This window comes from Natator depressus, chromosome 1 (genome assembly GCF_965152275.1).
Source record: "Natator depressus isolate rNatDep1 chromosome 1, rNatDep2.hap1, whole genome shotgun sequence".
In the NCBI taxonomy this organism is placed as follows: domain Eukaryota; kingdom Metazoa; phylum Chordata; order Testudines; family Cheloniidae; genus Natator; species Natator depressus.
The window spans coordinates 151,896,636-151,923,368 of record NC_134234.1 but is presented as its reverse complement, the minus strand read 5'-3'; the positions used below and the strand labels follow the sequence as shown (position 1 = coordinate 151,923,368).

At 42.4% G+C, this 26,733-nt stretch overlaps 1 protein-coding gene across 10 annotated transcripts in view; it reads left to right on the top strand.

Annotated features, from left to right (window-relative positions):
• CASK (calcium/calmodulin dependent serine protein kinase) overlaps positions 1-26,733 on the top strand; it is a 411,477-nt gene that overhangs the window by 173,665 nt on the left and 211,079 nt on the right. For all 10 annotated transcript variants that reach the window (XM_074969135.1, XM_074969125.1, XM_074969132.1 and 7 more), the window contains exons 3-5: positions 61-166; positions 14,486-14,563; positions 24,013-24,085. In XM_074969135.1, coding sequence (XP_074825236.1) covers positions 61-166; positions 14,486-14,563; positions 24,013-24,085 — 257 coding nt within the window. The remainder of the gene's footprint in view (positions 1-60; positions 167-14,485; positions 14,564-24,012; positions 24,086-26,733) is intronic.

Here is a 26,733-nt window from a genome sequence, read left to right as displayed (position 1 = left end):
GTTGTGTGCTATCAGTGCTATCAAGGCAACTAATATAACACTTTTCATTATCTTCCACAGATCTGAAGAGGGAAGCCAGTATCTGTCACATGCTGAAGCATCCCCATATTGTTGAATTATTGGAGACATACAGTTCAGATGGAATGCTTTATATGGTTTTCGAATTGTAAGTTTATTTATAAGTTTATTTATTTGTAAGTTTTGTATACGTAGGGGCATTGCCAGCAGATCGGGGGACGTGATCGTTCCCCTCTATTCAACATTGGTGAGGCCTCACCTGGAGTACTGTGTCCAGTTTTGGGCCCCACTCCACAAGAAGAATGTGGAAAAACTGGAAAGAGTCCAGCAGAGGGCCACAAAAATGATTAGGGGACTGGAACACATGACTTATGAGGAGAGACTGAGGGAACTAGGATTGTTTAGTCTGCGGAAGAGAAGAATGAGGGGGGATTTGATAGCTGCTTTCAACTACCTGAAAGGGGGTTCCAAAGAGGATGGCTCTAGACTGTTCTCAGTGGTAGCAGATGACAGAACAAGGAGTAATGGTCTCAAGTTGCAGTGGGGGAGGTTTAGGTTGGATATTAGGAAAAACTTTTTCACTAGGAGGGTGATGAAACATTGGAACGCGTTACCTAGGGAGGTGGTGGAATCTCCTTCCTTAGAAGTTTTTAAGGTCAGGCTTGACAAAGCCCTGGCTGGGATGATTTAATTGGGGATTGGTCCTGCTTTGAGCAGGGATTTGGACTAGATGACCTCCTGAGGTCCCTTCCAACCCTGATATTCTATGATTCTATGATTTCTTGGTTTTTATCATGGTTATCTGAGTAATGACTAGAGCTGGACAACATTTTTCAAGTGAATAGTTTCTTTGCCAAAATTACAGTTACAGGGCAACCAGAATTATTTGTGAATTCATGTAGAATTCAGTAAATAGTTTTGGTTAAAAAAAAAAAAAATTTTTTTTAAAGTCAAAACATCTTTTCAACATTTTCAAAACAAAATATTTCAGCTTCTCATTTTGAAACATTTTTGAAATGTTGCTGGATTTATTTAAAAAATAAAGGGTAAAACAACTGGAAATGAAAAGAATCAACAAAAAGAAAAAAAATTGCTTAGCTGAAACAAAACCATTTTTTAAATTTGTTTGGTTTGGCCTGCAAACTGAAAAATTAATTACTTGCTCAGCTCTAGTAATGACATATGTTAAGCATAAAACATTATAATCTAAATCATTCCGATTTTAAATTTTGGTTGTAGATTTAAATTGAGATTTCTCAATTCTTAGTGAGTACATTTAAAGTGCTTCAGTTTTTGATGACACTTTCTTTTAATAGCAGCATGTTTTAAGTATAAAAGTTAATTTTGTTTGTTTGCAATGCTTCCTTGAGAGGTATGCAACAAAATTATTCTGTTGAATCATCGTCCAAAAATTGATCCAAATTCACTTTACAGCAGACTGTTTCTAAATTATTTTTTAAAATTGTACCTGGAAAAAAGCAATTAGACAACATTTTTCAACCTAGATATCTGTTTGTCTCTTCAATACATAGATGGCACCTGCATATAAGTGACCTGATTTTCTAAGATATTGAGTACCTATAGCTCCCATTGATTTCACAAGTAGATGAGCTTGCCCAGCACCTTTGAAAAATTAGGCCACATGTTTAGGTATCAGAGTTTGAATTTAGGAGTTTGACTTTACTTTAGGCACTCCAATTTGAAAATATTGGTAGTTCCTTATCAAAATTATGGCTATAGTACGGATCAGTATAAACCACAAATTTTCACATTTTTTTTTTCAGAGGCTTTGAATTAGTTGTGCTCAAACACTTTCAGGACTTCACACTTCTATCAACAGACTTGAGAGCAAAACAGACGTTTACAGTAACTCCTCACTTAAAGTCGTCCCGGTTAACGTTGTTTCATTGTTTTGTCGCTAATCTACTGGAGAACATACTCGTTTAAAGTTATGCAATGTTTGCTTATAACGTCTTTTGGCCACCACCTGCTAGTGGGTGGGGGCTTGGAACCAGGGTGAGCCGGCAGCCCCCCATCAACTCCCCTCCACTCCACCCCACCCTTCCAGTGCCTGCTGGCAGGCCCCGCAGATCAGCAACCCTTCCCCCCCCTCCCCTCGCCTCCCGCCTGCAACAGTCAGCTGTTTTGTGGCGTTCAGGAGGCTCTGGGGGAGATGGGGGAGGAGCGAGGACACGGTGTACTCGGGGTGAGGGGGGTGGAGTGGGGGCGGACCTGGGGCAGAGCTGGGGGTTGAACACTCCCTGGCGCTTTGGAAAGTCGGCGCTTCTGCAGTCGTGCATGCACCATCCAGAGAAGGGAGTGATGCGCTTCAGTGAGATAGCGTGGATTCATCATCACATTCAGTTTCCACAGGGAAGTGTTTGCAGCCATTGCTGGGCTGTTTCTCCTCCCTCCCATGGTGCTGCCTTGTAGAGTGTGAGGCTACATTATCAACATGTTAACATTTGAGGGCTCAGCCGAGTGCTAGTTCATCATTTAGCAGCAAGGCATTCCCTGGGAAATATCCCACCTGATATCAACATGGTTGCTTTAGGAGAAGCTCAGGGAGCTCATGAGCAGGTCCCCAGACAATCCTCTGATTAGAACTTGTTTAAAACTTATATAATATATTTATATAATGTCTTTTTTCTGGCGAAAAAAATTTCACTGCCATCTAAACCCCCTATTACATTAATTCTTATGGGGAAATTGGATTCGCTTAACATCGTTTTGCTTAAAGTTGCATTTTTCAAGAACATAACTAGGTTAAGCGAGGAGTTACTGTACATAAAAATGTAGCTTTACATTTCTTTGTATTCTCAATGTAGAGCTAAATGGGCAGGGAAGACTGGTCTTAGCCTCCAACTTGCAAGTAACCACAGAAAACAAGACACATAATTAGGGCATGATACTAGCATCACACAAATTTCACCATTATTAAAATAATTGGTTTTTGTGGTTTGTCATCACATATTAATATTAATTTAAATGTGTAATGTCACTAATGTATATAAAATCCCAAAAAGCAAAGAAATGAAGCAGAAACTGTAATGTGTACTTACCTAAAATGAATTCCTGCAAACTTTCAGCAACTATTGAGACTACTTTTTCTGTCCTCTTTTAACATGTTTTTGTTTGTTTTTTTTTTTAAATGTGAGGGAAAGTTTTGCTAACATAATAAAGGTAAGTTTGTAAAATGCTGTTACCTAATGGCGGGAAACACTTTTTCAAAGTGGGAAAGTTCATGATCGGAGGAAGATGACAAAAATTACACTTCATTTGTTAATGTGTGTCTACCTCCACCTACTGGTTTGAAGAGATGTTACGCAGGAGTCTGGAGTGGTACAGGAGTATTCAGTTTTCAAATATACAAATACATTTCTGTTAAGTACAAATATTATATGGGGGTCTTGGATACAAAATGAAAACATGGAAGTTTTTTTTTTAAATCCCCCGTAACAGGGGTGGCAGTACTATTCAGTGCTGGGTGTGAGGTTCCTAGCAGGGTGCACCTGGGAACAAGCGCCCCCCAATTAGGAATCTGTTTGTTGGGTGGAGTCTGCATTTTGTATAATGGGGGGGCAGGAGGGATGACAAAAGGGGAAATAAATATATGGAAACACCCTTTTGACTTTGGTTTGAGGCATTGTTCGTAACTCTAAAGCTATATATTTTCAAGTCATTCGTGAGCATTTTTTTGTTTTTATGTCACTGGTTTAAAAAAGAAACAAAAGTTTACTGAGGCAGTTTAGATACTTCTGTTAAATTATAATACAGTTTCACCTCATGAAAATATGTATTTGGTTTTTTTAGTTTGAAGATAATCAGTTTTCCCATATTGACTTATGGGAGAGCTAAGAAATAAATTTTTTCAGCAATTTACAATCTTCTTGCTCAACAGTAACTTTTTTTAAATGACAGAACCCCCCTATACATTTTTGTTATGACTAGTTCTCATCAGTTAAGTCTGATAGCTAATTTGGAGCGGGGGAACTCAGTTACAAATGGTAGAAAAATCACCTCTGAAGAAAGCTAAATTGAGCATCTTCTACAAGTTTATCAAAGCCTGTAGAGTTTGTCCTCTGTTCCAAATGGTAATGTCCCTTCCTAGTCTGACCAAGGACTTGGTGAGGACAGGAGTTATGGTTTTCAGGCTTTTGGGGTGATATTCAAGAGGGGGAGAACACACACACAGAGTAAAATAATGCCTTTGCTTGCTCTACATCTTCTCTAAATCCTTCCAGGTTCACCTCTTCTCCCAATCCTGTATACATAGAAAAATGGGGATTTCATTTGCTCTCTTACCACTCCCCTGCACACACATGCCATGCATATACATATGCTCTTGCCATCTGCTGTTTTTCTTTGTCTCCCTGCATTCTGTTGATCCATGTTTATGGGTTAGGCCGCTACTGGTCTACCCTGCTTACAGTAGATCAAGCCACATAATTTCAATATGTGTTGACACCCCCACCAATATCTAGAATTGGACTTCACATATGTGCTAATGGAATCACCTCCACGTATGGTAGGGTTATCACTGAAGACAAGAATCAGAAGGTAGGAGGACAGTAAAGATGGGGCCTAAGAAATCATTGCCTTAGATTTTGGTTTTTTAAAGCCATGTCTGTTAAATTATGGTATGTTGACTGCAAAATATTTTTTCTTTCTAAGCAATAAATTACATGCAGTACTGATGTGGTGCTTTATTTATTCTGTAAAAGTCCCAATGCATGGGCGAAGGGACTTAGTTACGCTATTATAAAATGATTATATAAACCTTAGGGACACTCATTGTGGTAATTAATAGGGATTTAAAAAAGCTGGAAATGGAAACAAGGGTTTACATCTATTTTTACCATTCCAGTAGCTCAGAATTATGGTACAGACACTCTTAATTGGCTTTTTAATTACATAATCTTATTGCTATTTAATATTAATATACAAAATCTTCACTGTGAAATAGTTAGGTTTGCTACACACATAACACAGCTGACTCAAATCCAGAATGGAAGGAAATGAGAAGAGAAGTCACCTAAAAATATATACCCTGTTGTTCATCCACAGACACTCCGTACTGTCACCACAACTACTGCACACTGCATGTGCTGTAACTGTAGCTCTTCCCTTCCCCTCTAGCTTCCCTTTTCCATATACTCTTTGCTAAAGTACACAATCCTAACACTATTTTTTGTGGATGTTTAGTGATGTAATGTGTTGTGCTGGTGGGGGGTGGTAGTTTGCGAAAGACGGGTAATGGAAGGCTGGCATCCATAGCAAGTTAAGATTGTGGTGTGCGGTATATGGTAGTTGTGGTAATGGTAAGGTGTGTGCCAGTGGGTAGAGGAAACGAGGTGGTTTACTGTTTGGTCATGAGACACTGTACTCCATATTCTTCACAGTGATGATATGATATAATTATGGCATAATTGTGATATATTTTGTATGAGGTGGGTCATGTGAGGTGTCATTTGAAAAGTTATGATTTGCTGAATGAATATCCTATTTATATGCATGTATCATTTTTGTATCTGAAGTTATGAATATTGACTAGGGAGCTGTATTTCAAATGGGCTTACTCTGGAAAACACCCACAGCCAGCCTTTCAGGTACAACCATGAAGAGGCCAGCCGGGGCTGATGGCCCATCAGCAAAGACAATGGATTCTGGAATAGCAGAAGGCAAGGGAAAAGGATGAGCAAGGACCAAAAAAGAGCCCATGGACGTATGGTAACCCTATTTTTTGTGATCTCGCAATCCCCTTGCAATAGCCTGTGACCCCCTTTTGGGTCAGGACCCCTAGTTTGAAAAATGCTGCACGAGGCCATTTAGGAAGTACACTTACCTCCCTGCAGGCCTGATACTTGGGAGAAGATTGTCCCAGAGGGTCTGGCTATATTTTTGGAGTGGTGGTATTATGGTGGTTGAATGAGATGGAGTAAGGAGTTTACAGTGCTCTCTAAATGGAGGTGAGTTAAGCTTATGAAGAACTCCCAAGAAAATTCTAAAGCTTGTGCTGATGAAGACCTAGAGTCATAGAAGTGTCGGGCTGGAAAGGACCTCGAGAAATCATCAAGCCCAGCCCCCTGTGCCGTGGCAGAACGAAATAAACCTAGACTATCCCTGACAGGTGTTTGTCCAACTTGTTTTTAAAAGCTTCCAATGATGGGGATTTGGCAATCTCCCTTGTATAAAATATATCATAGTTATGCCATAATCATATAACAGTATCTCTATGAAGAATATGGGGGCCTAGAGTTACAATATGTATATTAAAAACAACTTCCTAACAGAAAATGCAGTGCAGACAGAGCCTTAATATTTAAGGTAATGAACACAGTAGAACTGTGCTAGGAGCAACTTGTGAATAGACCCTAACATTGTTCAGTACCCTAGAACAGTGTTTCTCAAACTCTGACTCCTTTATAATTGTAGATGTACTAATGAAATTACTTAAGACAGACTGATGATTCAACATGTAGAAGACACAGCCCACATTGAAATGTTACATAAAACATAGCGTTACTCAAAGCCCTGCTACAGAGTATTTCCCTGTATGAGCACCATCTCATGCCATCAAATATTTGAGTGCTGGGGTTATACAAGGAAGTGTTGCCTTTCAACTACCCTGACACCTTTCTTTCCACATCATCAGTGTGTGTCTAGGACTTTAGCTTGTGCTAGTTTCTGTCTTAATCAAAACAAAAAAATATATATTTTAATAGAATGTAGCATACGTTGGTTATTTTCAGAATTTTTAGACAATATTGCATGCTTGGACATCAAGGTGTTCTGGCTTGGTGTTCACATGGCCTATCCCAACCTGAAAAAAACTGGGGGTTAAGACTTCTTGCACCTCTAGTTTTCCAATATCTCAAGTCCTTAATACCCTTGTAAAATACAACTTTCACATAGTGAATCCCTCTGGTTTCTGCAAAAATTATTTTTTAGTTGAAGGACAGGTTGAGATGTTGCTATAATGATTGGTTCACTGTCTAAGCACATTTAATTTTCTGGGGTTTGCCATAGTTGAGACCAAGATTCCATCTTGCAAACTCCACAGTAACAAAGACTTTCATAATAAATTTTAAACTTTAAATTCAGCTCTTACAGTAAGCTTTTTTTCATGGAAAGCTGATCAGTGAAAGTCTCAGTGAGGAAAAAATACAGACACAGTATAGTTGTGTTAGTGAGATTGATGTAGTTGAACTGATTGAATAAAATGTAGAAAGCATTGCTGCTCACATGCTGCAGCCCATTTTAACAATATCAAAACAATTTCAAATTGACTTTAATTTTCAAAAATAAGGGAGACTTTCTTCTCACTTTTGAAAACTGCCATTTATCTGTAGGAAGAGTAATAAAATGAGCACATTTATTTTTGAGGTAGTACAATCTTAAAGATAGGAGTGTATAGGAGAAGAGCTTTTGAGGACACAATGTATTATACAGGGTTCCACGACCACCGCTTCCAAGAGAAGGAGGCGGGTGGTGGTGGTCGGGGACTCTCTCCTCAGGGGGACTGAGTCGTCTATCTGCTGCCCCGACCAGAAAAACCGAGAAGTCTGCTGCTTGCCAGGAGCTAAGATTCACGATGTGACGGAGAGACTGCCGAGACTCATCAAGCCCTCAGATCGCTACCCCTTCCTGCTTCTTCACTTGGGCACCAGTGATACTGCCAAGAATGACCTTGAGCGGATCACTGCGGACTACGTGGCTCTGGGAAGAAGGATAAAGGAGTTTGAGGCGCAAGTGGTGTTCTCGTCCATCCTCCTCGTGGAAGGAAAAGGCCTGGGTAGAGACCGTTGAATCGTGGAAGTCAACGAATGGCTACGCAAGTGGTGTCGGAGAGAAGGCTTTGGATTCTTTGACCATGGGATGGTGTTCCAAGGAGGAGTGCTAGGCAGAGACGGGCTCCACCTAACGAAGAGAGGGAAGAGCATCTTCGCAAGCAGGCTGGCTAACCTAGTGAGGAGGGCTTTAAACTAGTTTCACCGGGGGAAGGAGACCAAAGCCCTGAGGTAAGTGGGGAAGTGGGATACCAGGAGGAGGCACGAGCAGGAGTGTGTGAGAGGGGAGGGCTCCTGCCTCATACTGAAAAAGGGGCGATCAGCAGGTTACCTCAAGTGCCTATATACAAATGCACGAAGCCTGGGAAACAAGCAGGGAGAACTGGAAGTCCTGGCACAGTCAAGGAATTATGATTTGATTGGAATAACAGAGACTTGGTGGGATAACTCACATGACTGGAGTACTGTAATGGATGGATATAAGCTGTTCAGGAAGGGCAGAAAAGGTGGGGGAGTTGCACTGTATGTAAGGGAGCAGTATGACTGCTCAGAGCTCAAGTATGAAACTGCAGAAAAACCTGAGAGTCTCTGGATTAAGTTTAGAAGTGTGAGCAACAAGGGTGATGTCGTGGTAGGAGTCTACAATAGACCACCAGAACAGGGGGATGAGGTGGACGAGGCTTTCTTCCAGCAACTCGCAGAAGTTACTAGATCGCAGGCCCTGGTTCTCATGGGAGACTTCAATCACCCTGATATCTGCTGGGAGAGCAATACAGCGGTGCACAGGCAATCCAGGAAGTTTTTGGAAAATGTAGGGGACAATTTCCTGGTGCAAGTGCTGGAGGAACCAACTAGGGACAGAGCTCTTCTTGACCTGCTGCTCACAAACCGGGAAGAATTAGTAGGGGAAGCAAAAGTGGATGGGAACCTGGGAGGCATGAAATGGTCACGTTCAGGATCCTAACACAAGGAGGAAAGGAGAGCAGCAGAATACAGACCCTGGACTTCAGAAAAGCAGCTGTTTGACTCCCTCAGGGAACTGATGGGCAAGATCCCCTGGGAGAATAACATGAGGGGGAAAGGACTCCAGGAGAGCTGGCTGTATTTTAAAGAATCCTTATTGAGGTTACAAGGACAAACCATCCCGATGTGTAGAAAGAATTGTAAATATGGCAGGCGACCAGCTTGGCTTAACAGTGAAATCCTTGCTGCTCTTAAATACAAAAAAGAAGCTTACAAGAAGTGGAAGATTGGACAAATGACCAGGGATGAGTATAAAAATATTGCTCGGGCTTGCAGGAGTGAAATCAGGAAGGCCAAATCACACCTGGAGTTGCAGCTAGCAAGAGATGTTAAGAGTAACAAGAAGGGTTTCTTCAGGTATGTTAGCAACAAGAAGAAAGTCAAGGAAAGTGTGGGCCCCTTACTGAATGAGGGAGGCAACCTCGTGACAGAGGATGTGAAAAAAGCTAATGTACTCAATGCTTTTTTTGCCTCTGTCTTCACGAACAAGGTCAGCTCCCAGACTACTGCACTGGGCAGCACAGCATGGGGAGGAGGTGACCAGCCCTCTGTGGAGAAAGAAGTGGTTGGGACTATTTAGAAAAGCTGGACGAGCACAAGTCCATGGGGCCGGATGCGTTGCATCCGAGAGTGCTAAAGGAATTGGCGGTTGTGATTGCAGAGCCATTGGCCATTATCTTTGAAAACTCATGGCAATCGGGGAGGTCCCAGATGACTGGAAAGAGGCTAATGTAGTGCCCATCTTTAAAAAAGGGAAGGAGGAGGATCCTGGGAACTACAGGCCAGTCAGCCTCACCTCAGTCCATGGAAAAATCATGGAGCAAGTCCTCAAGGAATCAATTCTGAAGCACTTAGAGGAGAGGAAAGTGATCAGGAACAGTCAGCATGGATTCACCAAGGGCAAGTCATGCCTGACTAATCTAATTGCCTTCTATGACGAGATAACTGGCTCTGTGGATGAAGGGAAAGCAGTGGACGTGTTGTTCCTTGACTTTAGCAAAGCTTTTGACACGGTCTCCCACAGTATTCTTGCCAGCAAGTTAAAGAAGTATGGGCTGGATGAATGCACTATAAGATGGATAGAAAGCTGGCTAGATTGTCAGGCTCAACGGGTAGTGATCAATGGCTCCATGTCTAGTTGGCAGCCGGTATCAAGTGGAGTGCCCCAGGGGTCAGTCCTGGGGCCGGTTTTGTTCAATATCTTCATAAATGATCTGGAGGATGGTGTGGATTGCACCCGCAGCAAGTTTGCAGATGACACTAAACTGGGAGGAGTGGTAGATATGCTGGAGGGTAGGGATAGGATACAGAGGGACCTAGAGAAATTGGAGGATTGGGCCAAAAGAAATCTGATGAGGTTCAACAAGGACAAGTGCAGAGTCCTGCACTTAGGACGGAAGAATCCAATGCACCGCTACAGACTAGGGACCGAATGGCTAGGCAGCAGTTCTGCAGAAAAGGACCTAGGGGTTACAGTGGACGAGAAGTTGGATATGAGTGAACAGTGTGCCCTTGTTGCCAAGAAGGCCAATGGCATTTTGGGCTGTATAAGTAGGGGCATTGCTAGCATATCAAGGGACATGATCGTTCCCCTCTATTCGAGATTGGTGAGGCCTCATCTGGAGTACTGTGTCCAGTTTTGGGCCCCACACTACAAGAAGGATGTGGAAAAATTGGAAGGAGTCCAGCGGAGGGCAACAAAAATGATTAGGGGACTGGAACACATGACTTATGAGGAGAGGCTGAGGGAACGGGGGATGTTTAGTCTTCAGAAGAGAAGAATGAGGGGGGATTTGATAGCTGCTTTCAACTACCTGAAAGGGGGTTCCAAAGAGGATGGCTCTAGACTGTTCTCAGTGGTAGCAGATGACAGAACAAGGAGTAATGGTCTCAAGTTGCAGTGGGGGAGGTTTAAGATGGATATTAGGAAAAACTTTTTCACTAGGAGGGTGGTGAAGCACTGGAATGCGTTACCTAGGGAGGTGGTGGAATCTCCTTCCCTAGAAGTTTTTAAGGTCAGGCTTGACAAAGCCCTGGCTGGGATGATTTAATTGGGGATTGGTCCTGCTTTGAGCAGGGGGTTGGACTAGATGACCTCCTGAGGTCCCTTCCAACCCTGATATTCTATGATTCTATGATAGATGCACATATTGTTTTTAAAGAAACCATTATTTGATGCTGTCAATTTTGCAGTCACCCTGTGTCGATCCCTCTTCTTGGGGGAAGTTTGTTTTTAAAAAAGTTGTGACTGGACAACTCTGGTAGTGTAGGGAATCTTCAGATTTCCCTCACCTCAGTAAATAAGGTTTTAGGGATGGCTATAGGATGGAAACTGGTGGTGGTATTCAATTATCTACAGTATGGGCACTAGTCTGTTATCTCATCTTAGGACACTTTTCCCTCATGTACGACTAAGTGATTATTTTAGCTCTGATGACATTGCTCTTTGACATCTGTGTTTGATAACATTGGATTTTGATTCATCTGCAATTCCTAGCAGGTCTGGATAGAGTCACTCTTGTGTGGCTTCTATGCTCCTTCATGAGAGGTCTATGTGTAGTTATTCTGAAGAATGTCATGCCAAAGATCCTTCAGGGTTCTACCTTGTCACTTGTCTAGCTCAGCATAGACCTGTAGGAGGGTTAAAAGGAGACATTGGCAGAGGTGTCTCAGGAGAGCTGACACCCAGCTTTACATCATCTCCATCATATCTGGCCATGGCATTGCAGTACAGAGTGCCATGCATGACTCTCTCTCTGTAAAAGATTGGGGTTTGCGTAAGGGCAAATTAAGACTGACAAGACTGATGTAATATTGCAGTATAGGGGAAAACTAGAAATAAACTAATACAGTTTTACAGTCTGTAGGGCTAGTTAACTCTGACGTTGCTACTGGATGCTCAAATAGCAGCTGTGGCCAATTCGATTTTTTTCCTGGTAAGATGAGTGCAAGTTTCCTTTGGTTGCAGACTTTTTACAGTTATCCATACTTTTGTCCACTTACAGCACACTCTACATATGGGTTCATCCTAGGAGCTGAAGTTGGTGTAGGTTACATCTGTGCACTTAAGTGGAGCTTTGTGTTGAAAGCATGGCACTGTGATCTGAACTGGATGCCTTTTAGTTTCTGGCTGGCTTGGAAATCTGGATGCCTGAAAGTCTGCCTCTCCCCGATGCAGTGCCTCTGCAGTTGTGATCAGTTGGCGGTGCTTGAATAATCATACCTCGTCCACTTTCAACTACCCTAACACTTCAGCCTCCCTTTCCAAAGGCCTGAGAAAAAGACAGGCATCTCCAACTGATCACAACTGCAGAAGCATTGCATCAGGGGAGAGGCAGGCTTTCAGATCAGTGACCCACTAGTTCAGAGGTGGACAAACTATGGGCCACATCCAGCACGCAGGACCATCCTGCCTGGCCCTTGAGCTCTTGGCCAGGGAGCCTAGCCCCCGGCCCCTCCCCTGCTGTCTCCCTCCCCCGCAGCCTCAGATCGACGCACCGCCAGTGCTCTGGTCCGCTGCTCCTGCCGGGCAGCACAGCTGCGTGGCTGTGAGCTCCAGCTGCTCTGAGCAGCATGGTAAGGGGGCGGGGAGTGGGGGGGGTTGGATTAGGGGAAGGGAGTCCCGGGGGGCCTGTCAGGGGGCGGGGGGCTGGAGGTTCTGGTGGGGGCGGTCAGGGGGCAGGGAATGGGAGCGTTGGATAGGCCTGTCAGGATGGGGGTGTGGATAGAGGTCGGGGGCAGTCAGGGGGCAGGGGGGGTTGGATAGGGGGTGGAGTCCTGGGGGGCGGATATGGGCTGGGGGGGTCCTAGGAGGGGACAAGGAGTGGGGGAAAGGTTGGATGGGTCAGGGATTCTGAGGGGGGCAGGAAGTGGGAGGGGACAGATAGGGGACGGGGGCCAGGCTGTCTGGGGAGGCACAGCCTTCCCTGCCCAGCCCTCCATACAGTTTTGCAACCCTGATGTGGCCCTCCGGCCAAAAAGTTTGCCCACCCCTGCACTAGTTTAAATGATAGTAAGGAAAACTGCTTACAGGTCACTTTCCATAAAGGGTCTTCTATGCTGATACTTGCTTCTCTCTTGGTCTGCTAAAGCTTGGATGTGTAAACTTTGTAGACATGCTGTTAAGCAATGGATGTACACTTTGATATAAATCTCAGTCAGTCTCCTTAGTTCTGGAGAATATTGTATTGCTGAAAAATGGAAGCTTATTTATAGTCTGATGTGTATAAAAGCAGTGTTATCCATGAATCCACAAGTGACTTACTACGTCTCATTGAAAATTAGATTGCCTTAGGGCTTGTGTACACTTACAGTGCTGCAGCGACGTTGCTGTAGCACTTAGTGAAAACCTACCATGATTTAAACCGTGATTTGAGTACTTCAGTAATTCAGCCGGAGGTTAGGGGTTTTTTCAGGAGTGAATGGGTGAGGTTCTGTGGCCTGCAATGTGTAGGAGGTCAGATTTAGATGGTCATGATGGTCCCTTCTTAACTTAAAGTCTGTAAGTCTTGGGCCCTCCAGCTGTCTGTCCAACTCCAGATAGCATCAGTGGCCAAGAGGGCTTTTTCCATTTCCTCTGAAGTAGGGGATTGCAGCCATTTGTCCTGGACATGGATCTTGCCATAGTCATCCATGCCTCTATTTCCAGCTGAATTACTGTAAAGAACTGTACATTGGGGTACCCTTTGAAGATCACTCAGCTTAAGCTAGTACAAAATGTGGACACCTGTCCTTTTAAAGGAGCTTCCCACATGTTGAATATTATATCATCAGTGCTCCAGAACTGTGCTGGCTTTCTAGTTCATTTCTCAGTGTTGTTCAGGTTATTGATTTCTAACCTATAAAGTCCTTCTGTGGTCTGGTCCTGTGTGTTGGAGAGACTGCATCTAACCGTGATAGATGAAATCAGTTGGATTGCCTGAGCAGACAAGTCCTTTGGCCCTCAAGGACCAGCTGGTAGGATGCTTTTGTTGGCAAGATGTTGGATCTAGAATTAGTTTCCCCCCTAGATCTGACTGAGCCTGAATCTGTTGACGTCAGGGTATGTTGTAAAGCGGGGAGGCCAACCTACAGCCCACAAGAGCATTTCAGAAGGCCCACGGCCTGCTCCAACACTATATACTAACGGTTGATTCATTAGTGGTTTGTCATCATGTTTACATCATTTTACTTTACACAAATGTATAAATAGACAATACTATACATAGGTTGCTTCTATCTAAATACATCTGAAACAAGCTGAACTTAAAATATAAATCAATACAGGTGACTTTAAATCTTACTAAAGTATGTAGAATCTATTGAACCCACACAATTTCATTCTTCGATTTGTGTGGCCTTCCTGTACAAAAAGTTTGGGTTGCACTGCTGTAAAGGCTCGCTACTTTCCCAGACTTTTAATGCAGTTGGGGTAGGAATGAGAGTGTTGAGCACCTGAGATGTTTTGGGTTGGGGAATTTTTAGTTGACCTGACAGTTTGGATATAGTTGCTAAATGAGTTTTGCTTAATTATGAATTGTACGTACATCTAAAGCACTTTTGATATGAGCATTATACAAATGGAGCATATTTCTGAAATATTTTACTGTAGTTTGACTTGGCAGCCTATTATCTGTTTTCTTACAAGAACATTTTTCATCTCTTTCTACCCATAGTATGGATGGAGCAGACCTGTGTTTTGAAATTGTAAAGAGAGCAGATGCTGGTTTTGTGTACAGTGAAGCCGTAGCCAGGTATGTACTCTTAATTTTTAACTAATCCCTCGAGCTAAAGAGGAGGAGGTGGAATAAGTCATTTCCATTACACTAATTTGTGGTTAAAAATAGAAACGCTATAAATAAGTCTGTTTGCACAGATTCTTATAGGGCAGGGGTTCTCAAACTGGGGGTCATGACCCTCTAGGTGGTTGCGAGGTTAGTATGTGGGGGTCACGAGCTGTCAGCCTCCACCCCCCAAACCCTACTTTGCCTCCAACATTTATAATAGTGTTAAATATAAAAAAATGTGTTTTTAATTTATAAAGGGGGGGGTCACACTCAGAGGCTTGCTGTGTGAAAGGGGTCACTGTACAAAAGTTTGAGAACCACTGTTACAGGGAGATCTATAGTAGAGTGTTTTAAAGGAAACTATTTATAAAAGTGGTCCCTCATACATGAGCTGTGCTTCTCAATGGTTGATGTGATTGTTGGATAGCGTGCTATTTCAAAGTCAATATTTAAGTCTTTGCCTTTTTATGGGTGTCACACTGAGTGGGATTTGATGGCTAACGGGCCTGGTGGGACTAAGCATTTCGTTTTACTGCTGGCACATTCAGCAGCTTTTAGTAGTGTCATGCTTATCCCTGTAACTGTGTTTCTAACCCATTTAATTTTTTAACTTCAATAGTTGCATGGTAGTCTAAAATGAAAGTGAACTCAAAGTTGTTAAAGGACAAAGAAATCCCATATTGCTAATATTCAATTGAGTGTTCTTTTTAAAATTTACCTACTCCCATGGACTCCTCTTGGGTACCTGTAGAACCCTCACCTGCCAGATGCCCCATTTTGGCCAAGTATTTTAAAAAACAGTCCTGAACAACCTGAGCTGTCAGAGGTTTCACTTTAAACCCTGGTTTCCTGCCATTGTTATGGAGATGAGGCACACCTCTGATTGGTTCTTCCCTCCCTTCCTCAGCCTAATGCTTTTTTGGCTTCTCCACTGAATTAAACTATAATAACGTGCAGCACCAGGATTCCTCTCTTGCAAACCATAACAGTTCCATGCATGGAGAAGCAATGGAGTAGGGCTGAGGAGGGAGCGGAGGTAAGAATGAGGAGCTATGCAGCTGTGAAAGAGCAAGTCGCAGGCAAGGGCTATGTGCAGCAGCAAAGAGTAGAGGGGACCCCCTGTGGGTGGCTAAAGAGCATTGAGTGCCTTTCCCTGCTGTAGCACTGAACATTTTACTGCCTTTTCCACTTGATAGATCTGCTATGGTTCTCAGCACCAAGCTTGCCCTCTGACAAGCCATAGTAGGTCTGTCAGGTAAAGAAAAGTGCTCCTGTCCCCCGCCTGCTTATTTACTAATGTGTTCATCCTGGCACGCTCTGCTCCCTGTAGCCCATGCTGGGCTTAGTAGGATTCAACAATCATTGACTCCTGCTCCTTTCTTCTGTGCCAGGAGGCCCATAGCAGAGAAATGTTCTCCATCTGCTTCCTTGATATCTGAAAAAAAATTGTCAGATACTGTCATATCTTTATTACACTTCACACTTTTTCCCCCAAAATCCTATGATGCTGGTAGTTTTACAGGATTAACTAATGCAGAAAATTAGAAATATGTAAGTGTTGAAACTAAGCCATGCAGACACAAAAACATTAGACTTGTGGGGAAAAAAAATATTCCAAAATAAATTATTCATGTTGAGAATTCTAAGCAAACTACAACTGAATATACTGTGAAAATTATCTAGAATACTGATGTTTATCCTCTTTTAAATTTATGCAAGTTTGGCAATGATCTGTGTGAGGTTTAACAGTAATTTAAGGGATTTAAACTCTGTTTTGTGTAATACATAATACAATCTTAACTATGGAGCTGCTGGGATAGTCTCAGCAACTACTTAACAGGACACAGTAACATTATGCAACAGTTTAGAACAAGAAATAAATTTTAAAATATATTGTGTTCAGTTGAAACAATAGAATTTGGAAGACAAGAAAGCAGTTATTCAGACTATAATTTAGCCAGGCTATTGGGCCTAAATTCCTTTCTTAGGCCTGGTCTACACTAGAAAATTAGGTTGGCATAACTGCGTCGCTCAGGGTGTGAAAAATCTACACTCCCGAGTGGTGTAGTTAAGCCGACTCAGGTCCCCATGTACACAGCTGTAGGTCAACAGAAGAACCACTACCTCTTGGGGAGGTGGATTACCTGCACCAATGGGAGAACCCCTCCCGTCAGCATAGGTCTAAATTGGAGTGTTACAGTGGCACAGCTGTGCCCTTGTAGTCCTTTAATTGTAGACAAGTCTTAGAATCTTTAAGGACCACAGTGGGTAAGGACACTAGTTTTACTTGTTCGAAAATCAGCAGCACTTAACACTCTGTTTGGCATTAGTTAAGTGTGGGGCAAGAGTGCCACCTAATGAATCAAAATTATAGGGAAAGGACTTGTTTTAAGCATAGGTAACATAGGCAAGGTAGCCTGAGGCACCAAGTAAGCAAAATGACAAGCAACATAGGTTGCTTCCGTTTGCAACTTTCTGTGAAAAGAGCTTCAGGCAGATTTACACTGACTAGTATTAGTCAGTTTTTATCTGTATCAAGTTCTTTATGCTGAAAGTTAACTGCAAAGACAAAGCAATAATTCTAGTCAGTTTCTTTTTGCAGTCAGCTCTGCCAGTAAGGCCTTTGAATCATGCAGAAATTGATATTTGCCTTTGAGGTAAAGGCTATAAAGGTTTATGTCCTGGAAGGGGCTACAGAAAAAAACTGATTAGAATCATAGAATCCTCTGTGGTGGAGTTTAAACTTGATTTAGAATGAGAGAAGAAGCCAGCAGAGGGGCTCCAAGGAGGCTGACATGATCAGAGTGTTGGGAAAGAAAAATAACTTTTAAAATTGAATGTATTTTGAGCTGTACAATAAGAGGCAAGGAGGCTGGAAAGGAGAAGGTTATAGTTCTCTAAGTGAGAAATGATAGCATGCAAGAGTTTTAGCAGTGAGCGTGATAAAGTAGCAAATTTGGGAGCTATAGGAGGAGAAACTTATGCACTTCTGTGCAAGTCTAGATATGAGAAATGAAGGAGGTGAGTAGAGTTGAAAATGACCCAGAGCTTGACCAGGAAGGTGATGGAGCTGTAAAAAAGAGAAAGTGAAAATAGAAACAGGAGATGTTTTAAAAGAAGACAAGATGCTTAGTTTGACTTAGAATAGAATATCAGGTTGGAAGGGACCTCAGGAGGTCATCTAGTCCAACCCCCTGCTCAAAGCAGGACCAATCCCCAATCTTTGCCCAAGATCCCCAAATGGCCCCCCCAAGGTTGAACTCTCAACCCTGGGTTTAGCAGGCCAATGCTCAAACCAGTGAGCTATCCCTCCACCAAACTTTTAACTTGAGAAGATGGTGTGATGTCCAAAAAATATAAATGAGAAAGGAAGTGATATGAGATTGGACCAGAGGGGCCAAGTTCAGGAGGGGAGATGAACAGTTGAGTTGTCAGCAAAAGGTGGTAACTGAAACCGTGGGCATAGATTTTTGTAAAAATCTGTTTGAGTGATAAGGCAAGTCAGTTGGAGTTAGGAGTGGAACTCATAAGTTCTGGGCTCCTAGTTCTGGGCTCATTTTTCTAGACCTTGTAGCTTCATAAAATCTTTGTTCAGTCTTTTGGATTCTTTAAATGTACACACAGTATTACACACATAAATAAAAGAAACATACTTCATAGTTCACTGAATAGCCAAAGCCTCTGTAGACTGAGCAGAAAACCTAACAGCAGAGTCTGCTGTGGATGTGCCCCCGTGTTCTAAAACTGTAGACGCCAAAGAAATTCTATTATGTGTACTGAAATGTGTGTGTATATGTGTGTGTGCACACAAAATAAACCTTTACATTGAAATTCTCCCTGATCTCGATTGATTGGAATTTAAATGTAGCTCTATCTAATCATAGAATCATAGGACTGGAAGGGACCCCGAGAGGTCATCTAGTCCAGTCTGCTGCACTCAAGACAGGACTAAGTATTATCTAGACCATCCCTGACAGCTGTTGATCTAACCTGTTCTTAAAAATCTCCAGTGATGGAGATTCCACAACCTCCCTAGGCAATTTATTCCAGTGCTTAACCACCCTGACAGTTAGGTTGGACATTATGAAAAACTTCCTAAACCTCCCTTGCTGCAATTTAGGCCCATTGCTTCTTGTCCTATCAGAGGTTAAGAACAACAATTTTTCTCCCTCCTCCTTGTAACAACCTTTTATGTACTTGTGTAATCTGACACTTCTCAGTGAATTATTTGCTGTTGCTGCTTTGGAAGACTGTCCTTTGGAGAACTGCATATGTGTTGACGTGAACATAAGGTCTGCCAAAAAGTGGCTCTAAATCCCCACCATGTTGTAATAAAGTGAATTGATTGACAAGTATTGGAAAGACTTGTTGTTTCCGTAGAAGATATTATTTTATAATGTGGTGTCTTTTTTCATTAATATGCCCTTTAAATGTGCATGATATATTGGGTTCTGTGGGAGGTCAAAGTGCTAAACAGGTGGGATAATCACAGAATTTGTGGAACCAAGATCAGAACTTGTGATGAATCCTGTGGTCATCCATTGGATGTCTATAAATAAAAGGTATTGTTTACTTCTTAATGTAGACTTCTTGAGGCTGTGACTGTCCCTTCCTCTATTTTGTAGGAAGGCTGTCAACTAAGTCATTTTAATATAACCTCATTTCTATCATAATACTTTTGACTTACAAAATTTTATGTAAAATTGATTCTGGCAGTAGTGCATATTCTGTGTTGTGATGGTCATGCAATCAAACAATAGCTTACTTAGCTTATTTTACGGTTTTAACTATCCAACCCTAAATTTTAAATTGACTCAATTTCAGAGACTAACGTTCAAAATATTTGTTGTTACTTGGGTGCTTGCCTAACTTTGTCACTGAGTATAGACTCCAGTGAAATAAGTATGTGATACATTTCTCCTGCTTGAGACAAATACCATGTGCAATTTGCAAAGAAGTGTGAGAAACTTTTAAATAAAAACAGTTCCTTGCTAAGTGGGTGTAGATTTTAGAATTTATTACCTCAGTGTACGTGGCGTCTCTGCTCATAAGAACTGCATGGAAGCTGATAATTTGTCACTTTGCTACAAGAAGATCCTATTACTATATTGCTCTCTCAAATACAGTGGAAGATCCAAAAGTTTCTTCACTTGTTTAGCACTTTTCATACAGTTACTTAATTCAGTTTCTAATTTAGAAACACAAGATTAAGATAAATTGCAGATAGGGTTGCCAACTTTCTAATTACACGAAACCGAATACTCTCGCCCTGCTCACTACATTCTCCCTCCCTGGGTGGCTCGCTCTCTCCCACCCTCACTCGCTTTCACTGGGCTGGGGCAGGAGGTTGGGGTGCGGGAGGGGGTGAGGGCTCTTAACTGCGGGTCCAGGCTCCAGGATGGGGCCAGAAATGAGGGGTTCAGGGTGCGGGAGGAGGCTCCAGGCTGGGGCAGGGAGTTGGAGGGGGTGAGGGCTCCGGCTGGGACTGCGGGCTTTTGGGTGGTGCTGGGGATGAGGGGTTTGGGGTGCAGGAGGGGGCACAAGGCTGGGGCAGGGGATTGGGGCACAGGCTTACCTCGGGTGGCTCCCAGTCAGCGGTTCAGTGGGGCTAAGGCAGGCTCCCTCCCTATCCTGGCTCCGTGCAGCACACTGGAAGCGGCCATCAGGTCCGGCTCCTAGGTGGGGGTGCCAGGAGTCTAGGTGTGCTGCTCTCTCTCGCAGGCACTACCCCCCCAGCTCCCATTGGCCACGGTTCCCGGCCAATGGGAGTGCGGAGCCGGTGCTCGGGGTGGGGGCAGCTCATGGAGCCCTGTGGCTCCCCGCCTAGCAGTTGGACCTGCTGGCCATTTCTGGGGCACAGCGTGGTGCCAGGACAGATAGGGACTAGCCCGCCTTAGCCCGCAGCACCGCTGACCGGACTTTTAACAGCCCAGTCGGCGGTGCTGACTGGAGTCGCCAGGGTACCTTTTCGACCGGGGGTTCTGGTCGAAAACCAGTCACCTGGCAACCCTAGCAGAGTATCAAAGCTGTTAACGCCTAAGGAATGAAAGACTTGAGAGGCAATTGCAACAAGTGTCTTAGGGAAATGTCCTAGGAGTGAACTACTAAAAGCTAGTAGCCTGATCTTCAAAGGAGCTGAACATTTGTAGTCTCCATTGACTTCATTGGGATTTAAGTGGGCTCATCACTTCCAAAAATCAGGTCGCAGATTTATTGCTTATGGTGCTGATGATCCACAGACAAGTCTGTAGCTGAGCAAATCAGTGCATATCAGATTTGTACATGATAGAAAGCCTTTGTATTCTTTTGCTGATATAAACTTGGCATTACAAAGGAAATGAAAACAACTGAAGGAGTTCAGCTTTGGGATCTCAAGGGTGAAAAGCTCAGATCCAGGCTTAATTTAGATGGTGCAGCAATGAATATGGGTTCCTCAAATGGAGTCCAGGCCAAGTTTAGATCACAAATCTATTATTGTGCAGTGCCCCAACCACTGCCTGGAGCTTGCTATTCTGTATCCTTGAAAGGATTTTCATTGACTTAAATCATAACATTTGAAACTCTTTCAAAATAAATTCAAATGTTTTCGGTCCCAAAAGATGGCAACTTCAAGCCAAGATTTACCCAGTTCCTTGAAAACATTAGTTAATCTACAAACTCTGTCAAGTCTGATGATCAGCTGCTTTTTTTATCCTAAGACCAGTTAGGTCAGGGGTGGGCAACTACAGCCTGTGGGCCGCATCCTGCCCACCAGCCGTTTTAATATGGCCGTCAAGCTCCTACTGGGGAGCAGAGTCAGGGGCTTGCCCTGCTGCAGAGCTCCAGCTGGGGGGCAGGGTTGAGGGGCCGCTCCGCGTGGCTCCCAGAAGCAGTGGCATGTCCCTCTTTAGACTCCTATGCATAGGGGCAGCCAGGGGCCTCCACTCTGCACACTAGCACCACCCTTGCAGCTCCTATTGGCTGGGAACTGCTGCCAATGGGAGCTGCAGGAGCTACGCCTGTGGACGGGGAAGCACACAGAAGAACCTCTTGGCAGTGCCTCCGTGTAGGAGCCAGAGGGGGGACATGCTGCTGCTTCCCGGAGTTGCTTGAGGTAAGCACCACCCTGAGCCTGCACCCCTAAGCCAACCCCCTGCCCCAGCCTTGATCCCCCTCCCACCCTCCGAAATCCTCAGTCCCAGCCCGGAGCACCCTCCTGCACCCCAAACCCCTCATCCCCAGAGCCCCACCCTGCCCCCGGTGCACCTGCCACAGCCCTGATCCCCCTCCTCCCAAACCCCTCGGTCCCAGCCCGGAGCACCCTCCTACCCCCAAACCCTTCATCCGCAGCCCTCACCCCACCTCACCCCTGTACCCCAGCCCGGAGCCCCCTCCCACACCCTGAACTCCTCATTTCTGGCTCCTACCCCAGAGCCCACAGCCCTAGCCAGAGCCCTCATCCCCTCCCGCACCCCAACCTCAATTTCGTGAGCATTTATGGCCCGCCTTACAATTTCCATACCCAAATGTGGCCCTCCGGCAAAAAAGTTTGCCCCGGTTAGGTAGTGGTGTGAAGGCCTCTGTTTTGACTTTATCTGAGTTGTGCGAAGTGGGGAAAAGAAGCACAACATACTTTTCATTGTTTCATCATGCACTAATACGACTTCCCTTGTAGGCTCTATGTTGTCTCTAGTGATAGAGTTTAGTTAATGTATTTTGTGAACTTGAATTTTTACCTCAGAATGCTGCCAAGTAGTTTATCAATTTGACTTTTACTATTGATGATTCTAGTAGAAAATCAAGCTAGCATGCTGTGTCCATTGTGGTTAGATTAATTTTAACGGGCATTCTGCAGAATCATGTTGCAAAGCAATTGAGTGAAGGGAGAGGTAGAGTGAAAATCTAGGACCATAAAATCTAGAATCAGGTATAAAAGCTTTTGAGATGGAAAGGGAGGGGATTAGTTAGAAACAACTGTCTGAAGCAAAATGATCACTTAGTTAAAACTTTCTAAAAATACTAATAATTCACTATACAATTCAGTATAATTTTCATTGCTTATATAGAGTTATACAATATTGTTCATTGATAGATCTGAAAGCACATTATAAAGGTGAATAAATATAAAAATATTTATTTCACAGATGGGGAAACCAAGTTGTTGAGAGTTTCAGGCCAAAATTTAAAGAAGGGTTCCTTCATTTGGGGGTTCCCAAAACTGAGGTATGCTGACAACCTACAGCCCCTACTGACATCAGTTGAATTTGTGAGTGCTTAGCACCTTGTGGGTATCAAAGTGGAGATTCAAAAATTAACTTAATGTATTTGAAAATTTGAGAGATTATTATTTGCCCTCAGTCATTCCAGTGAGCCAGTGGGAGAGCTCAGAATGAATCCAGGTCTCCTGACGCCCAGATCAGGGCACATTAGGGTGACCAGATAGTAAGTAAGAAAAATCAGGACAGGTGGTGGAGGGTAATAGGCACCTATGTAAGAAAAAGCCCCAAATATCTGGACTGTCCCTATAAAACTGGGACATCTGGTCACCCTAGGGCACATTTTCCGAAGAGATCTGCAGAATTGAGGAATGGACATTCTGTAGAATTTAATAAAAGTTTTTGCAGAATTCCTGTCCCCTATTATTAGCATTCATTACTGTTCCATAGGAATAAAAAAAAAGTGACACTGAGTCAGGATTACAAGTCTAAAATACAGTTCCACAGTCTGAAATGAATCCTGCTTGAGGTTATAATTTAGTGTATACTAAATGTAAAATAAGCAAATGTAATGCCTATTAAATGTATTCATGGATTTGGCAAATTCATGCGTACATGTATTGTCTTCACAAAAGTATTTCACAGTGTAATTGTTGTAGCTGGCTGAATGATCCTTTACTTAACTAGTTGATTTTCAGTTTTCCTCTGTACCTTAACTGTTAACGTTTTACACAATAATTTGATCTTTTCTTTGTGTATTTGTGATTTGCATGTATTGCTATGCAGTGTGTTCATTCCTATACCGGTGTTTCTGTTTCTTTTTTGGATGAGTAGAAATAATTGAATATTCGGAAAAAGGAAAGTGAACTTTAATAGTAATAATATTGTACTCTATTTTGTTAGCATAAGCCTATTTTATTATAAATTACATTTTTAACTGTGTGGGTGGGTTTTTTCCCAAAAAAGTATTTATTAATGGTCAGAGTACACCTCAAATTTTGAAATTAGAAACATTTGTGTTCACGATATATTTTTATTATTCATTCTTATGAATACATAATTCCCACTCTAACACTTGGCATATTTATAATTGAGGGCTTTAAAGGTAAGTTTTGTAATGATAGTTTTGTAGGTGGGAGGCTTAAAACTGAGTGCACCATATTTATATAGTATTTTTGCATAAGTTTGTTCTATTGTCTTAGACATATTTTGTTTTTACAGTCATTACATGAGACAGATACTGGAAGCTCTACGTTACTGTCATGATAATAACATAATTCACAGGGATGTGAAGGTAAGTCTTTTCTCATTTCCACAATAAACATATCCTGCCTTCTTTGAAAGCTCTCTGTAATTTAGGGTAAAATGGGTGTTTGTATGCAGGAGAAACATAATTGGTGCTAGCAACGTTGATACTTTAAGGAAAATCTCTTGATTTTTGTCAGCATAAAAATATTTAATAATTCTTTATTCACATGTTAAATATGTATGTGACTGTAATTTAATTTGAAAGTCATTATATGACTTCCGAGTACTGAATATTCATATAATTTCTGCTTGTGAATTTTGTTAAAGAAAATTTGAGATTTACTAAAGTGTATAAATTAAACTGAAATTGGTAGAAGATTTAATTACTTCATCTTTGTGACTGTGTTCAGCAAAAACTAAATCTCCAGAGATGTTCGTGCTTAAATGAAATGTCTGTTATTACCTTTTTTTAAGCTAGCCAACTAATTTAAAATACTCTTCTAAACATTTCCCCAATTATCAATAGATCCTTTACATGTGCACACATTATTTGGAAAAGTAGAATTTTTGATTTTTAAAAACAATTTATGTATATAATCAAAATTCCGTGTTTTCCATGTTCATTAATCTAATCTTCTGGAGTGAGTTTTGGTCAGTTCCTGTTGCCTAGTCAAGGAGGGCCCTGATTCTGATAAGACTCTGGTCATTAATGGTAAATAATAACTTATTGGTTGCTATTCACATAACCAGTTGTGTTAGTGAGAAATTTTTAACAGGAAACCTTTTTTGCGAATTTCATTTTTAAGATGGATATTTCCACCAGTCTTCCCTAATAGGTTGTTTCCATCCATACTGAGACAATGGGCAGTTCAAGCACTTTGATGTGAACATAGAACTGTAAGCCATCACATTCTGCTTCCTGACAGAAACTTCTTTCCAAACCTATGTAGATAAAACACATCAATTCAGGAACTGTGTACTTGTTCACCCTTTGTGTAACATACAAACTGTTAAGGCAAGCAACTTTGAGAGTCATCACAGAAAAAAAAAATAGCTGCATCTATGTAGAACTACATAGCTCTTCAGATATTGAGCATGGTTTGGTGTGGTGGTGGTAAGTCATACAAAAAAATTCTCAGGTAAGACATGTTTGACTGTTTCACTTCATTAACACCCTCTTTCTGTACTGGTGAGGAGAACTGAGGAGTGAAGGAGGGGAAAGGGAGGATAAGGAGAAGAAATAATGAGCAAAATGTGAAGGGATATCATCCAAACCTGTTTGTTTCTTATTGAAGGATCCCCATGTGGAACACCTGTTTTTTCTGAAGGATTCATCTTCAAAGGATTAGAACATAGAGTTTATTATAATACAGGGGACTGGACTAGAAGACCTCTCAAGATCCCTTCCAGTCCAATGACGCAGCTAGGTTGTCAAGGTTCCTCCCCCACTCTGAACTCTAGGGTACAGATGTGGGGACCTGCATGAAAAAAACCTCCTAAGCTTATCTTTACCAGCTTAGGTCAAAAACTCCCCAAGGTACAAAATATTCCACCCTTTTGTCCTTGGATTGGCCGCTACCACCACCAAACAAATACTGGTTACTGGGGAAGAGCTGTTTGGACACGTCTTTCCCCCCAAATTACTTCCCAAAACCTTGCACCCCACTTCCTGGACAAGGTTTGGTAAAAAGCCTCACCAATTTGCCTAGGTGACTACAGACCCAGACCCTTGGATCTTAAGAACAATGAACAATCCTCCCAACACTTGCACCCCCCCTTTCCAGGGAAATGTTGGATAAAAAGCCTCGCCAATTTGCATAGGTGACCACAGACCCATACCCTTGGATCTGAGAACAATGAAAAAGCATTCAGTTTTCTTACAAAAAGACTTTTAATAGAAATAGAAGTAAATAGGAATAAAAAAAAAAAAAACCCTGTAAAGTCAGGATGGTAGATACCTTACAGGGTAATTAGATTCAAAACATAGAGAACCCCTCTAGGCAAAAACCTTAAGTTACAAAAAAGATACACAGACAGAAATAGTTATTCTATTCAGCACAATTCTTTTCTCAGCCATTTAAAGAAATCATAATCTAACACGTACCTAGCTAGATTACTTACTAAAAGTTCTAAGGCTTCATTCCTGGTCTATCTCCGGCAAAGACAGAATGTAGAGAGACCCACATACCCTTTGTTTCTCTCCCTCCTCCCAGCTTTTGAAAGTATCTTGTCTCCTCATTGGTCATTTTGGTCAGGTGCCAGCGAGGTTACCTTTAGCTTCTTAACCCTTTACAGGTGAGAGGAGATTTCCTCTGGCCAGGAGGGATTTTAAAGGGGTTTACCCTTCCCTTTATATTTATGACATAGGTGGACGGAAGAATGCTTCCGTCAGTTGGGGACATGGAGCTCCTGCAGCATTGGAAAAACCCCTTCCAGTGCTGTAAACTGAATCTACACTACTACAAGATTATGCTAGTGTAGCTCAGCACCACAGCTGTGTCACTGTAATTTGTTCAGTGGCCTAGGTTGGGAGGCTCTTTGGAATTGTGGGATAAGCCTGTTAACTGGATCCCTTTGCTAAAATGCTGGACACTGAAATAGCTGACAACTAAATAGTATCTGTTTGGTTTCAGAGTTTTATAAAAAAACTAATTGAAATGAATGGGGCTGTTCAAACCTCTCATAGCTACTTTT